Below are 17069 nucleotides of genomic sequence, written 5' to 3'. Positions count from 1 at the left end.
CGCCCGGCCGCCGAGTGACGGTGTTTGCACATCGTACCAGGTTCTTATTTGAGGCTGAGTCGACCTAGTGGATGCCCAGGACTGGTTCATATAATCGTCACTGGCGTTGGCCTTGAGCGGGAATAGAACTCTGTTCGCCGAGTTTGTAGAGGAGCGCGCTTACCACTGCGCCACCGCTCCCCACACACTGCATATACACATGCATTCACAACATCCTGCCTTCCGAAGGCGGGAACCCTGTGACATCAACAAGCCCCACTCTTCACCTCTGGTACAACAGCACACATGTCAACAGGTGAATTTTATTTCCAACTATTATCACGCCATCTGATTAGTCGTGGAATCAAACTAATAATCGAGTAATCAATTATAATAGACAGCCCAGCTGTACTAGATACTGAAATCATGCTCAAATGTGCGTCCACTGGGCATGTCAAGTTGTTGGAGGCTGATTTGGGACTACATGGTGGGCAACAGAGAAACAGTGCCGCAAAAGCCATTGTTGTACGGTACTTTCTATGCCCCATCATCTGTGCACCCATTGTCTCTGCATCCCCCCCCCCTTCACCAAATAGCCGTTAAGGCGTTGGGATGCCCTCATCCAGCAGTAGATTGTCAAAATGGTTGTACATTTACAGTACTTGTATTTATACGCACACTCACTGTATACACATACTGCATCTTACGTATACGATCTGTGCCGGGTTTGAATGCTTTTATAAAGTTTAACTTGATAATCAAGAGCAACATCGTCATGCGTATGTACCTGCGTGCGCAGGTGTTTGTCCATTTCAGTGTACCTGGACGTGCCCATGCATGTACAGGTGTGTGAGTACGTGTGTATGTCTGTGTAACCTGTGTGCACATGTGTTTGTTTGCCTGCATGTGCAGGTGTGCCGTGTGCGTCTGTTTGGGGACACCCCAGCGTGTAGCGACCTCTTCCTTTCCGTGTGCGAGTGGCCCTCGGACCCCTCACAAATCATGGTCTACGGCATCAGGTACCCACAGCTCGGATTAATTGTCCAGAAACTCGTTACACTACCACTCTGTGAAAGGGATCCGTAACCAGTTCCGTGAAAAGCTCTTAGCTATGGAGGTGGCCGTGTGGCTCAGGGGTCAGAGATGCAGAGCTGGTGACGGTGGTGGTGTAGACGCGGTTTACGGTTCTCGTGTCGATCATCTTGATAGTGTTGATGCTGCCTGTGATGGTGTTGATAGTGATGGAATTTCATGCTGTTTGTGATGGTGTTGATGGTGATGGTGTTAATGTTGCTCGTGCAGTACAGTGATCTCCGATTTACCACTCGGTGTACTGCCGAGCGAGGATCACCGCGATGTCTTCATCACCATCGCTGCCTCGCCACCCCTTACCGCGTGCGCAGAGTGCAGCAGTGCCTTACCCACAGGTACCGCTCACACAGATAGTACTGCACCCACAGATACCACTGCACCCACAGATAACATTGCACCCACAGATACGTATGTATGTGTATGTATGTTTAACTTCTTTCGCACCGTACGTAGCCAACCGTGGTAATACCACTGCACCCACAATAAAATGAGCAACCTCCCATTGAGAAAACTTAGACAATTCAGATGTTTCCTTCATATATCTGTCGCGGCATTAAAAAAGGTATTCGTTTCACAATTAATTGGCTCCATGGCCTTTCTTGGAGTGAATTTCAGCAGCATCGATTCAATACAAACATACTGGACCGGTTTTGGCATATCGTGTCTCATCAGCACAGTCACATTTGCTTGAATTGATGCTGGTGAAATGCGAGATGTTAAGGTAAGGACCCTGAACGTACGATTGACTGGAGCATCAACAAAAAGTGTTTGCTGGAGCGACAAGTGCATGGAGTAGAGAGGGGAGAGGCAGGAGAGTTTGTAGAGGGGATTAAGAGGGTGATGAGAGGAGAGAGTCCGTGGAGGATCTTGAAGACAATGAGTGTGATCTTGAAATTTCTGGCATCAGGTTGGGAGTGAGTGGAGGAATTGTATTATTGTAGTGCTGTGGTCTCGTTTACCAGTGCCGCTGCGAAGTCTGGCAGCGGGGACCGTGGATCATCTGGAGTTTGGAGAGGAGAGTTGTAATATTGGAGTTGAGATGTGATGATGGCATGGATGAGGGTCTGAGCAACAGTTCGAGTAAGGAAATGTTTGATGTGGGAGGTGTTGCAGAAATGAAGGTTTGAGGTCCCGTGCATTTTAGATTTGTGGGGAGAGACTGAGAGCTCAGAATCAAGGACAACTCCCAAGGCTTCGTACACTCATTGCCTCAAACTTGACCCCATCTTTGTGCCTGTCTTTGTGTGTTCCTTTTTGTGTTTATCACTATCCTTGTGTCTGTGTATCTTCACCTGTATCCAGGTCTGTGCATCTGTACCAGTATCTGTGCTTTTATGTGTCCCTAGGGGAGTCCGGTCTCCGTGGGAGGTGTCGTCGTCATGGATACCTTGTCAACTTCCACTACCAGGCATGTACCGCCTCGTGTAACCATTGTGTGTGAACCACTGTCCACTAATGTGTGTACTTCCGTGCGTATCGTGCACCCCCTCGTGTACTGTGTGTTTCCTACGGTGTCTACCTTTGTGTACTACTATGTGTATCACCCAGAGGTCCAAGTTCAATTCCCGGCCGCAGTGAATATCAGTGGTAATTAACTTATTACCTTAAACCTTTCCCATTCCGAGACATCTGCAAGTTGCAGAGTGGGTCTCGTTCACCGCTGAATCTCGGAAAGTGCTAGTGGTTTGCGTTAATTTTAATTAGAGAGGCATGGCGCCGTTGTTTTTAAAGACATTGTACCAAACGCAGAAAACTTTAGCGACATGGCTGATAGATGGTGCCAAACGATGCCATTTTCCCTCCCGCATGGTCTTGTGGGATCCCCGGTACGGCTTCTGACCTAAAGACAGACTGATGAAGTTATTTAAATTAGTTTTTCTTCCAATTATGTAATCGGGAAAAAAACTGATTCTGATGACTTACACGTACGTCATCGGAATGGCAAAGGGTTAGTAGCATTTGTATGGCTACATGGAATCTCTTTTTCTTTGTGCCACTGTGTCCCACTGTATGTGTTCCCCTGTCTGTATGCTGCACTCTACATACCGTGTTGGATCCCAGGTGGTGTTCCCGTTCCCCGGGTTCCAGCCATCCGTCCAGCTCGGCTGCGACCGTATCCTCGTGCTCAACACCAGCTACTCGCTGCTGGCCTGCGCCGTCTCGCTCACGGGTACGCTCAGCACGAAACCTGCACAGCACAGGCATTTACTTTCGAGATGACATTCTTCTAAACTAAACGTAACTCGACCCATATCCTTGACCCTAACCCTAACTTCAACCAAACCCTTACCTGACCCATAGGCCTATTCTTCACCCAAACCCTATATCTATTCCCAACCCCAAACAGTACCACTAACACTGATCATAACCCTACTGCTAACCATAATTATACCTTTAACCCCCTGCGTCTAACCCAACCTTTAAACCCTTAGCCTGACTCTACTGCTAACTCTGACCATTCTGTGTTTTATTCTGTGACTGCAGAAGAGGCTGGAAGTGCCACTCCAGGTCTCCTTTACCAGCAGGCGGAGACAAAGCCGGAGACACAGAGACTCAGGTCCCCCGGGAGACCGGCTCCCAGGTCTCCCGACGGTCTCCGCTCTTCTGTTCCTCACGTCTCCGTGGGCGGGACGCCGCTCCACGCCATGGAGGAGGAGGGAGACCTGACGGGGAGCGGGGAGGATCATGGTGAGGAAGAATGGGGATGCACGTGTGGGTGTGGACACACTTTTAAATAGGTTAATGTATGAGTGTGTACGGGTGATGCTTATGTATCGTGGGGAGTGGTAGGGTTGTGGTTATCACACTTCACTACGAACCCGGTGACCCGCATTCGATTCCCGCTCATGGCCAACACCAGCAATGATTATCTGAACTGGTCCTGGGCCTCCCCTAGGTCGACTCAGCCTCAATTGAATACCTGGTGCGATGAGTAAAAACATTACCACTAGGGAGACAAAGGCGGCCGGGCATGGTGCTGGCCACCCACCCCCTCATGTGCCGTTCTGGCTTTCATAGGTGCTCGCTAACAGCACCTGCCCCAAGTCTAGTAAGGCTATTCGGGGGGTCTTTTTCTTTATGCTGTACTGTAATATGTGTATGTGCCACAGACCCTGGCGTGGAGCTTGGGGGCGTGAGCTACAGCAGCAGCGTCTACTCCCTCGCTCGCACACCGAGCCTGGACCACTCGAGGGGTGGGCGGGGCTCCTCCTACGGTGGGTGACTGTGTGAGCGTGTCTGTGCGAGTGTGTGGGTTGAGCGGCGGTGTCGTGCTTAGCGGACTAAACTATGAAACTGGCAGTCCGCGTTAAATTCCTACTCACAGCCAACATTGGTGGCAAATTCTAAACTGGTCCTTGGACCCTCCCCGAGATGGACTCAACCCTAAATTAGTACTTTGTGCGGTGTGTACCGGCAGACTTCACTTAGCGCTCAAGATGTGTTCCTGGAGAAGTGAGTGCTAATTGAAACAGCGTTCTATGGGGTCACGCTAACCGAGGTTTGCTAGGCGTGGTGCTGCCCATCCACCCCCTTGTGCGCCGTGCCAGTGTGTGTGTGTGTTATATATTGATGAAAGTTGGAGTGGTGGCAGGGTGGTTTGCGCGCTGCGCAATGAACCCAATCATCTCTGTCCGATTCCTGGCCGTGGCTAACATCGGTATCGAGCAATATCTGAAAGGGCTCCTGTGCCAGCCCTTCACCAATCCGCACTGACCATCATGGTGAAGTATGGTCAAATAACTCCTGTGACTGACATGATGTGGGGAGGCCTTAATGCAAGAGTGGTTTGACAAAGGGCTGTAAGTTACTCTTGTTATTTTCAAGAATATATTGAGGTGTATGTGTGTTGTCCACAGATGAGGACATGAAGCCAGGTCTCCCTGTGTCCGTCACCGACTTCGCTCTGCGGCAAGGCATCCTCGTCTCTGAGGCTATGGCACAGCGGGTAATGGCACGTTGCCATGGTCACCACTGTTACCATGGTACCACACATTATTAGCAAAAAGAGTGATGGTGTGTGTGTGTGAAGCTAGACTATTTGCTTGGATATGTCTGTATATTTTTTTGTGTGTGGGGAGCGGTAATGTAATGGTTAATGCACTACAATATGAACCCGGCGACCCGAGTTTGAGTGTAACTCACGGCCTACATCGGTGACGAATATCTCAACTGTTCCTGGGCTTCCACGAGGTCGACTCGGCCTTAAGTGAATGCCTGGTGCAGTATGTAAAACATCACCATTTGGGAGACTTAGATGGCCTGGCATGATGCTGGCCACACTACCCACTTGTGTACCATGCCAGCATTTGTAGGTGCTCGCTAACAGCACTTGCCTCAACAGTCTGTGTGAAGAAATGGGATTTTTCATGTTTGGCACTGTGATATTACGTAGGTATGTGTATATCAGAATAATAATCTTTACTTAGACTGGAGGAATCCAATGAGATATGAAACTTATTTTTTCACAGACGTCCAGTAGTGGCGGGTCAGCATGTATAACTAAGATCTGTACTGTATAACAGCTCTACTGTCGCAGGACGCCTATGATATGAAGCCGAACAGCTTAACGAGCAGTTCGTGTTGAAATAAATCTATCTATAAAATACAATATATCTAAAATAACCACGTGATTTAGAGAATGTGATTCAAGTGAAAATGTTTGAAAAGTTCCCCTCTGTGTGAAACGCAAGAAAATGTTACGGACCCATATTACGTGATTGGTGACGTGGTGAGGAGGGGTAGGGGGGGAGGAGGAGAAGGACTGAACCTTGATCAGGGCCGTGCGAAAGGGGACTCCGGTCATCCTCGCAGCGGCTTTTGGCTGACTTTCGAACAAAGACAGTCACCGCATCGCACGCTTTCAGATGCACTTCTGCGGCTGTCTGGGAACACTCCTCCTTCCGATATTAGGAAGCCACTGGAGCTATGCACTTTTAAATCAAAAGGATTGAAACCTCATTTCTTTAGAACAGTTTTTTGTGTTTAGTTTGTTGTCCTTCCCCCACACCTCCCGATTTGCACGGGTGGCTACGTTCGGTGCAAAAGAACTTTAACATACATACCTACATTATTGAGAAAAAAGGTCACTTAGGAACACACAGAGAAACATCCCTTTCCTGCATACGTACCCCTTCACAGTACCTGCGTCTTAAAGACTGACAGGGCTTAGGGCTGACAAATAACGTAAACGTTTCTGAAGTAGTTGCTGTGTTGATGTAGTGCTGCGTGTAGACGCTGGTAAAGAGGCGTTGTGTAAGCTGAATTGTTCGTGCCTTGTTTGACGTAGACAATGTTGTGTTAATTGCTTTGGCATTGTGCTTTAGCTCTCTCATGGTACGCAAATATATGGAAGGAGCGGCTCCAGTGTCAAATCACCTCACATGCACCTCAACCATCATGCGCTGCAACCCGTTGGACTGTGTGACAATCTGTTAATGGGATTGTCTTTGTTGTGTGTGTGTGTGCACGCACAGGCAATGTGTGTGCGTGTGGAGCAGCTCACGCTAGACCTGGAGGACGTGATCAGCGCCTCCATTGCGTCGCACGCACCCTGGAGCGACCGCTTCTGCTCCTTCACTGACTATGACGCCGTCGTGCTGCAGGTCACCACACATGTACCTGTATGCGTGTGTACACGTGTGTACACGTGTGTACACGTGTGTACACGTGTTTACACGTGTGTACGCCTCTGTCTGTATGGGGAGCAGCAGCGTAGTCGTTAGCGTGCTGCGCTATGAACCCAGCAATCCAAGTTGGATTCCCGATTACAGCCAACATCGGTGACTATCATCTGAACCAGTCCTGGGCTTCCTCTAGATCGACTCGGCCTCAAATGGGTACCTGGAGTGGTGTGTAAACATCGCCACTGGGGAGACGGTCGCCGAGCGTGGTGCTGGCGCTCCCACCCCCTCGTGTGCCGTGCCGGTCTTCATAGGTGCTCGGTAACAGCGTCTGCCCCAACAGTCTGTTAAGGCTCTACGGGTGATCTTTGTCTTTGCTATATGTGAACAGGTTTGCCCAGACACTGCCTCGGTTCTCCTCATGATTGGGCTGATTCTTCTGGCCTTCCCAGTCGCCCCACAGCCTGGCACCGACAGGTGAGCCCCGACCCCTTCTCTCTACCCACTTGATTTTCTTTGATACCCCCAATCTCCCAGATCCTCGTGACTCTCATCAACACCCCCCCCCACCCCCGGTACCCAGCTACACCTTGATTCTCCTAACCCTGCTTCCATCCCCCCCCCTCCCCCATCCTGCTGATCCACTTGGACCCCCCACCACCTTGCTCCCACAATATCAGTGATCCTCATGATTATCTCTCCCCCTTGATCCCAACATGAACCCCTTGATTAATCTGATCTGCGCTTTGTTAATCCTGGCTGCCTGCTAATTGCCTTGAATGTTCTCCTTTTGATCCTCTTGGTTTGTGTTAATTGTCATAAACTACTCTTGATCCGCTTACGATTCCGCGTAAATTCCCCTTTGGTCCCCTGTTTTATGAATTCACATTGAGTTCATTGATCCTCCATAATATCCCATTTACCTCTTATCGCCCTCCTCTTATCCCCTAAACCGCCTGTGATCCACTTGAGCCCCCTCGCTCCCCTTTGATCCCTGTTGATCCCCGCTCCCACCGTGCCGGGCTAGATGTCCCCGCACGCACCACGCATCTATGTTCATTCGCTGGAGCTTGAGCACGGGGAGAGCGGAGACGATCGGAGTGGAGGGGATGCTGCACGAGGTGGAGGGTAGACCTAGCAGGTGACACTCTCACCACACAACGCTCACCACTCGCGCTCACATGCCGCACACACTGTTCGTGCTCACGATTCAACATGCACATGCCGCACTCACCACTCATTCTTACCACTCACGTTAACACTCACCACTCGCCACGCTCACCACTCATACCACTCGCCATGATCACAACTACTCACCAATACCACTACTCATCACCACTCGCCAATACTCAGGACTTGTACTTATCATGGTAGAGTGTGGTGTAGGGATTCTTCATCATTACATGGTGTACTGTAGTGCAATGTGGTGTCGTAATGTTCACCATGGCGTGGTGTACTGTGGTGCAGTGTGGTGTTGTAATGTTCACCATGGCGTGGTGTACCGTGGTGCAGTTTGGTGTCGTAACGTTCACCATGGCGTGGTGTACCGTGGTGCAGTGTGGTGTGGCGGCGGTGGCGTAAGTCCTGTGCTGAGCTGCTGATCAAGTGGACGAACCCCGTGAAGCCGAGCCAAGCCGTGACGAGACTCACAAACCAGGCCGTACACACCGGTACAGCAACACCAGCAACACCACCATCAACGACACCGTCAACACCTTCACTACCATCGGCACCATCGCCATCAATACCAAAAGCGCCAAAAACATCATTACTATTATGACCACCATCAACACCAGAACCAACCTCCATCACTATGAACAAATTCACCATCGTCATTGTCATCTGTGAAATAGCTTCATAGCTCCATCAGATTCCTCCAGTCTAAACAAAGATTCTGATTATCGCCATGACCGTCGGCACCATTTCTATTGCCATCAACACCACCACCATTGTCATTGTGATGTTGCCATGATAATGGTATCACCATGGTGAGTATTGCATTTCCTTGGTGACGATGTTGCTGTGGTAATGATGTTGCTATGGTAATGATGATGTTGTCATGGTGATGTGTGCAGGATGTTCATTGAAGGTCCTGTTGGATGGAGACAGATGCAGAGGCGTGAGACTGGGACAGAGTCTCAACTGATACGTGGAGACACTTATATTCGCACGGTTGTCTCTACGTCCTGTGCGAAATAAGTTATCCATACAATAACAGGGACACCCGGATATCTTAGACAAGGAGACATCTCGGACAGAGACGGAGACAGACACGGATACACTTGATTAATGTGTGGAGACACTAAGGCAACTAAGATGCACAGGGAGATACCTCAAGAGAGATACACATTTCGACACACACACACCACGAATACACATACATTTGAGTTACAGATTCCCAGAGACAGACACTTGACACACAGACATGGAGATACGGGCACACACTTGAGACCTGAAGACGCGTACATATTGAACTTGAGTTTCCACGGAAACATGTTTGTTGCTGTTAATACTGAAAATAAACATTTTAATTGTGTCGGTGTGTTCAGTGTGTTAGTTTATATTGAGTCTGTATATCTCTCTCTGTGTGTATTTATGTGTTAATGTATATGTGGGGATGCGAAAAAATGTCTGCCATCCTGGAGAATCGTGGGTTCTCCCTAACAGGTCTGGCCGATTGTGGGAAGTTTTGGCATGTTCTATAAGTTCTAGATTTGAAAAAAACCTAAGAGTATGTTCTGTAAGGGTTATAAGGCTGCCATGGCACGTTTAAGTCGAGTATCGGCCTATAACTAGAATATATGCAATTCAAAACTAAAAGTTAAAAAACTAGAGTGTGGATTTAAATGTATTTCACTCGTAGGGCAGGGTCAACCTAACGCTTATCACATTATTTTAAGCTAAACACTTAAAAATATAGAATGTACCATCAGTAATTTTGTCTCCCACGGAGTGGGACGCTGAAGCCAAAAAGAAGTCAAGAGAGATGTGTGTGTCTGGGACAAGAGTGGACATTCAGTGAGCCCTTGTGCAAGGCACGAGTGTGGCGGGGGACAATGTTCTGTTTTCACCCTCTTCATAGTCCGGCACCTGGGCCCCTCCTGCCCGAGGTCACGCGATTTTGGACGATTTTTTACCCCCCTCCCCTTGGTCACACGGCGTCACAAAAAGTCAGACCCCCACCCTCAACTATGACGTCACAAAGCTCTGCCCCCCCAAAATAAAACATGCTTCAAATCGCTTGAAACTATTGTCATTGTAGTGCGTATTTAATGTGCCACTGTACTCTGATGTTGTAGGAGAAAACATTTCTTAAAAAGTCTATTTAATTAAGTAGAACGTGTTGTCTATATTTATTTAAAGTTGCACATTTTTATGTGACGTCACATTCCCCCCACCCCCATTGTCACATCGTCAGGGGGAGAACACACAAACTCCACTCACACTCACTCAGGGGAGAACACACACACTCCACTCACACTCACTCACACTCAGGGGGAGAACACACAAACTCCACTCACACTCAGGGGAGAACACACAAACTCCACTCACACTCAGGGAGAGAACACACAAACTCCACTCACACTCACTCACACTCAGGGGGAGAACACACAAACTCCACTCACACTCAGGGGAGAACACACAAACTCCACTCACACTCAGGGAGAGAACACACAAACTCCACTCACACTCAGGGGGAGAACACAAACTCCACTCACTCACACTCAGGGGGAGAACACACAACTCCACTCACACTCACTCACACTCAGGGGAGAAACACAAACTCTACTCACACTCACTCACACTCAGGGGGAGAACACACAAACTCCACTCACACTCACTCACACTCAGGGGGAGAACACACAAACTCCACTCACACTCACTCACACTCAGGGGGAGAACACACAAACTCCACTCACACTCACTCACAGTCAGGGGAGAACACACAAACGCCACTCACACTCACTCACACTCAGGGGGAGAACACACAAACTCCACTCACACTCACTCACACTCAGGGGGAGAACACACAAACTCCACCCACACTCACTCACACTCAGGAGCAGAACACACAAACTCCACTCACACTCACTCACTCAGGGGGAGAATACACAAACTCCACTCACATTCCACTCACACTCAGTGGGAGAACACACAAACTCCACTCACACTCACTCACACTCTGGGGGAGAACACACAAACTCCACTCACACTCACTCACACTCAGGGGGAGAACACACAAACTCCACTCACACTCACACGGGGAGCACACACCCACCCTACCGACACAGTCGGAAATCGAACCCAGGACTTCTTGCCCCTGAGTCACCCGGCTGTCCATATATGCTCACGTGTGTCGTATATGCGTCTCCATTTATGTATTTGTGAGTGTCGACTCGGCTTTAAGTGAGCACCTGGTCCGTCGTGTAAACATCCGCACTTGGAGAGACAAAGGTGGATTGGCGTGGTGTTGGCCACACCAAACCCATAGTGCACAGTTTCGGCCTTTAAAAACACGTGCTTGATTACAGCAATTGCCCCAACATTCTATATAGGCTATATCGGGGATATTGTATATTGTTTCTTTATATGTGTATAATCGTTCACTAACAGGACTTCCCCCCCCCCCCCCCCCCCCCCACTGAGCTATGTAGGTGGTTTCGATTTAAAGCTTTCGTGACTGCAGGGATTCATCTTCTTGGTTCTTTCGGTAAAGTCACGTGACTTTACCGAAAGAACCAAGAAGATATGTAGGTGGTGTTTAGATGTTTTATTTATATGTGCATGACCTGTCTTAATGGGTGCATGCTTGCAGCGCTTGCCTTCGCAGTCTACGTGGGCTACACGGCGGATCTTTATCTTTGTGTGTTTGTGTAATCTCCCTCTTCTCTGTTATAAATCCGCTGTTTACCGAGACCCCGCTGGGAATTCACGTGTCGCGTTACGGAAGAAGCTGAGCTCCGGGTTAGATTCCCGGCTGCTCTGTGGGGGGGGGGGGGGGTCGCGTGTGGTTTTTAAGAGAGAGCGAGAGACTTCCAATTTGGTACAAAGGGGGACGCTAATCCAACGCCTCTCTCTGATGCTCAAGATGGGCAGCGTGCCACGAAGCCAGGGGGTCAGAAACGTGCGGCTCCGTAGACGCATGCGGCTCTTTCAGGACCACTTCGTGGCGTTATTTATGAAGGATCACCGTCTGTGATTCATCACTTGCACTGCGGCTCTTGAAATATTAAGGGGGGTTTTTTACCGATATAAAAAGCTTTTCTTGTTATTTTGGTGTGTCGACCCCTGCACTAAGCGATGGCGCCTTACCAACATCCTCACCAAAAACAAAGCACCTACCTGGGCGCTGTGTGTCATCCAATACTCCACCCCCTCCAACTCTGATCGACGGGTGTGGCGGTTGTAGAGAGTGTGAAGGAGTTCACGTAACTGGGCAGTGAGTTTGCTCATGAGCAGCTCCCGCTTGGCAGAGGTCTCACTCCAGATTAGTCGAGCGGGCATTATCTGTTAATCGGCTGCGTAACGCCGTGTGGGACGCTGCCTGGCCTGTCGTTCCACACGAAGCTGTGGCTATTCTCACAGTTATACCCTATTATTCTCTATGCTTGCGAAACGTGGAATCATTTACAGGAACACATGTGCCGGCTTAACACATTTAGGTTGATCTGCCGACGGTCCGTCCTGGGGTTAACCAGACTGGATTGCGTGATGAGCTCCTTGAAAGTTATGGAAAAGGTGATGTTTATGCACGCTCCCTCGGCTGTCTTGTTCCTATTCTTGACACTCTATACTTAAATTGGACCTTCTACAAATGCAAACTGTGTACGTGTTTTCAAATGTTTGTTTCCGTGCCATGACGTGTTTGCTATGTACGTGCCACTTGACACCCCCCTGTACACCTTAGCAAACGAGATGTTTCAGCTCGACAACATTTTCAGGTCAAATTTATATTTTTCAACAATTTAAATGCGTGTCCCATTAGTGAGTCCCTCGGCAGGTGAGGGTGCGTTGACCAGGTCACATAGCTCGCATGCCGAGCCACCACATGCCCAACGGCGTTTGTTTGTGCGGATGGACGGTGCACACAACGGGCCCGGCACGGACGAGCGAAGAGATGGACTGATGTAACACAGGAGGACGTGGACCTGAGTGGATTTTGTCAATGACCGGTACCAGCAGTGTCAAGATCGGCCTCGTGAAGGACGCTGCTAGGCAGTTTGACACACTCACAGTGTCGCTATGGCGAGCACAAGTGTGCATCTTGCCAGTCATCTCTGCCAGTTCACCCGTAACACCTGACTGACCTTTCAGCGATCCTTCGACACGTCACATGATCTGAAAGTCCACCTAGCCTGGCAAAAGCGCTGTGGTGACCTCACGACTTAATCGTGAATTGTGGTGGTTGCTGCTACGAGTCTTTATTGCCATGGTTCATCCACGGTCGGATGACGGCCTCCCACGCCATCGCCGTTCCTCACCGCCGCCGTGCCACACAATCGATTGCACGCCTGCTCATGAACTGCATCTCAATGTTCAATACGATAATCATAAAAATGATGTTCGACATTCAGTGTCTTGCCAGCAGAGTCAGGCTTGCTTGAAAAAAATGTTGGTTTACTGCCAGATGTGTTTTTTGGCAATAACGGTCTTTGTTACATCTCGATCCTAGTTTGACACCGATATAACACATATATTATATTGTCCCCAATTACACAAGCGATTATTATTATTTAGTGCAAGGGATGTATGTATATATAATATTTTGTGTTTTTCAAACAATTACGGAATTGTGTTCAGTAAATGTGATGCTAAACACATCGTCTCTAACTATATAGTTGTTCATATTAAGGCCACAGTATTATTGACAAATATGTTGCATTTTTTTTGTATCTGTGTTTGTGCACCGCCACTACCAACGCAGTAGCAACATCACCCAATAATATGGTGTCACTTCTTTTGCTCATACGGTAAAGTATATTTCCTGAGTCTTTTATTAAATTCTTCAATCGTTTCCCGAAATGTACCCGCTAGGTTCTTATATTTGTGTCCAGTAAACCTGAGATGTTTAATACTTTCTGAAGTTATGCGTCTCTTCTTATTTCTCCAATACAGTTTTAAGAAAATATTATTTTATGTTGGAAGTTCTTCTTGGTAGATGTTCTTCGTCATTGTGGTATAGGGAGAATTGGATACTGTCGTGGAAGGGATGACAGAGCCTCGTGGTGGAGGGAGACTGGACCTCTTGATGGAGGCAAAATGGGCCCCGTGATGGAGGGAGACTGGGCCCCGTGATGGAGGAAGACTGGGACCCTGTGGTCGAGGGAGACTGGGCCCTGTGGTGGAGGGAGACTGGGACCCTGTGGTGGAGGGAGGCTGGGCCCCGTGGTGGAGGGAGACTGGGACCCGTGGTGGAGGGAGACTGGGACCCGTGGTGGAGGGAGACTGGGACCCTGTGGTGGAGGGAGACTGGGACCCTGTGGTGGAGGGAGACTGGGACCCGTGGTGGAGGGAGACTGGGACCCGTGATGGAGGAAGACTGGGCCCCGTGGTGGAGGGAGACTGGGCCCCGTGATGGAGGGAGACTGGGCCCCGTGGTGGAGGGAGACTGGGACCCGTGGTGGAGGGAGACTGGGACCCTGTCGTGGAGGAAGACTGGGACTCTGTGGTGGAGGGAGACTGGGACCCTGTGGTGGAGGGAGACTGGGACCCGTGGTGGAGGGAGACTGGGACCCGTGGTGGAGGGAGACTGGGACCCTGTGGTGGAGGGAGACTGGGACCCGTGGTGGAGGTAGACTGGGACCCTGTGGTGGAGGGAGACTGGGCCCTGTGGTGGAGGGAGACTGGGACCCTGTGGTGGAGGGAGGCTGGGCCCCGTGGTGGAGGGAGACTGGGACCCGTGGTGGAGGGAGACTGGGACCCTGTGGTGGAGGGAGACTGGGACCCGTGGTGGAGGGAGACTGGGACCCTGTGGTGGAGGGAGACTGGGACCCGTGGTGGAGGGAGACTGGGACCCTGTGGTGGAGGGAGACTGGGGCCCCGTTGTGGAGGGAGACTGGGACCCGTGGTGGAGGAAGACTGGGACCCGTGGTGGAGGGAGACTGGGACCCTGTGGTGGAGGGAGACTGGGACCCGTGGTGGAGGGAGACTGGGACCCTGTGGTGGAGAAAGACTGGGCTCCGCGGTGGAGGGAGACTGGGACCATGTGGTGGAGGGAGACTGGGCTCCGTGCTGGAGGAAGACTGGGACCCTGTGGTGGAGGGAGACTGGGTCCCGTGGTGGAGGGAGACTGGGCTCCGTGCTGGAGGAAGACTGGGCCCGAGGAAGAGGGTGTTGTTTCCCATTTTAGCGGAATGCGCGCTGTGAAAATCCGCGGAAGTTCTCTCGTTTCAGGGGCGGGGAGCGGCAGCTGCTCGGTGTCACGTGTCCTGGCACGATCCCTAATTAACCCATCATCGCCACCACCACAATTAGCAGCGATGATGACGATGATGATACGCCGGTTATTGGTGATAATGTTTTTGGTGCTGATGATGATGGCGGTGGCGTGGTGATGATTATGTCCGTTGATGACAATTTTGTTCATGATTGTGAGGATGTTAGTGATTAAGTTGATGGTGATGCTAATGATTATATGGTGGTGGTTAATGGTGGTGGTGGTGGTGGTGATGATGATGATGTGGACGATTGTATCGATAACGCTGATGATGACGGTTATGGAAATGTTTCCCGTGTTGGTGATGATAATAGCGATAGACGACTGGTTTATTCGTTATTGGTGGCGTTGATGATAGGCATGCTGCTGATTATGATAGTTGTTGAATTGATGATACGTAATGTTGGAGAGACAAAGGCATCCCGGGCATGTGTTGGACATTGAAACGTGGTTTCTAGTCACACCTCTTCGCACGTGGTAAAAGGTCGCCGCATCCTTAATCGGTGCTCACGAACAGTCCCAGAAGTGTGAAGAGGCTATAAGAGGACCTTTGTGTATGGGTGTAGGTATGTGTGGACATGAGTGGGAGTGGACATCAGTGTGTGTATGCATGCTGTATCTATTTGTGTTCTGTTTATGCATGTGAATTCGTATGCTGAGCACACTGCTCTGCGAACCCGGGTAACACGAGTTCGACTCTCGCTCACGGCCAACACCAGTGACGAGTATCTGAAACAGTCTTGGGCTTCAACTCAGTCGACTCAGCCTCAAATGAGTGACGTGGTGCGTTGTGTACGCATTGCCGCTAGGGAGACAAAAGCGGCCGGGAGTGGCGCTGGCCACCCACCCCCTCGTGTACCGTTCCGGCCTTCATATGTGCTCACTAACAGCACTCACCCCACAGTGTGTTAAAGACTATACCGGGTTTCTTGTATGTGTAAATGCAGTTGTGTGGTTTTCATCATCAGCCACGGTCTATCGACACGCCGTGTGGGGCGCGAGGGTTATGTGACCATACTTCACCTCGCTGGTCCGAGCTGGTTGGTGAAGGCGGGCAGCATAGACGTGGCATCATATAAACCATAGGGAGACAGAGGCGTATGCCCCCCGTGTATGCATGGATAGTTTATGTTTAGTCAGGAAAGCCTCGGTTTTCCACAGTCGAGGGGGTGGGGGCGATGTACGCTGTGCGTAATGGGCCGTCCATAAATGACGTCACGCACCTAGGGGGGGGGGGGGTCAGACATTTGTGACGATGTGTGACGAAGAGAGGGGGGGAGGGAGAAATGTGACGTCACATCAAAATGCGCAACTTTAAATAAATATAGAATTGTTATAACAACACTCCTACAACATCAAAGTGCAGCGCCACATTAAATACGCACTACAATGACAATAGTTTAAAGCGATTTGAAGCATGTTTTATTTTCTAAATGGAAATATGGTTTGGGGGGGGCGGCAGAGCTTTGTGACGTCATATTTGAGGGGGGGGGTCTGACTTTTTGTGACGCCGTGTGACGAGGGGGGGTCAAAAATCGTCCAAAATCGCGTGACGTCATTTATGGACGGCCCCTAATCCCAACAGAGTCATATTTCAGAATTGAGAAGTTGGGCCAATACCAGTTGCATTGTATTTTCATTAGCTCGGCAGAAAACCAGAGACGCCGAAGGAAACCCATTCAGAGCAGGTGACGGTCATAGACACGCCACACAACAGAGACCCCCGCGTGCGGAAATCGAACCCAGGTAATTATTGCTGTGAGGCACAGGTGTCACCACATTATGTGCGTTATACGGTCAGTCCCTAACTTACGAACAGAGTTCCGTTCGAGAACCCCGTTCTTAAGTCTAACGGTTCGTAAGTTGGAACAACGATATACATACGTATGCATCCGTCTGTATCTATACTTCATATGTATCACAGTGTGTGTGTTTAAAAA

At 49.9% G+C, this 17069-nt stretch overlaps 1 protein-coding gene across 1 annotated transcript in view; it reads left to right on the top strand.

The window, feature by feature from the left end:
• Window positions 1-9228, top strand: part of DCAF15 (DDB1 and CUL4 associated factor 15) — a 12017-nt gene extending 2789 nt beyond the window's left edge. Inside the window, exons 4-15 of the mRNA XM_061558159.1 lie at window positions 892-998; window positions 1282-1406; window positions 2418-2479; window positions 3133-3241; window positions 3556-3759; window positions 4182-4286; window positions 4929-5017; window positions 6546-6674; window positions 7084-7169; window positions 7720-7833; window positions 8250-8362; window positions 8768-9228. Of these exons, the coding sequence (XP_061414143.1) occupies window positions 892-998; window positions 1282-1406; window positions 2418-2479; window positions 3133-3241; window positions 3556-3759; window positions 4182-4286; window positions 4929-5017; window positions 6546-6674; window positions 7084-7169; window positions 7720-7833; window positions 8250-8362; window positions 8768-8838 (1314 nt within the window). The 3' untranslated portion in view covers window positions 8839-9228. The remainder of the gene's footprint in view (window positions 1-891; window positions 999-1281; window positions 1407-2417; window positions 2480-3132; window positions 3242-3555; window positions 3760-4181; window positions 4287-4928; window positions 5018-6545; window positions 6675-7083; window positions 7170-7719; window positions 7834-8249; window positions 8363-8767) is intronic.
• Window positions 9229-17069: the final 7841 nt, after the last annotated feature.

The sequence above is a fragment of the Lethenteron reissneri genome, chromosome 24 (assembly GCF_015708825.2).
Source record: "Lethenteron reissneri isolate LAM-NWPU_2019-01 chromosome 24, ASM1570882v1, whole genome shotgun sequence".
Taxonomy (NCBI): Eukaryota; Metazoa; Chordata; class Hyperoartia; order Petromyzontiformes; family Petromyzontidae; genus Lethenteron; species Lethenteron reissneri.
The sequence above is the reverse complement of the archived record's forward strand: the minus strand, read 5'-3'. Positions and strand labels throughout refer to the sequence as shown.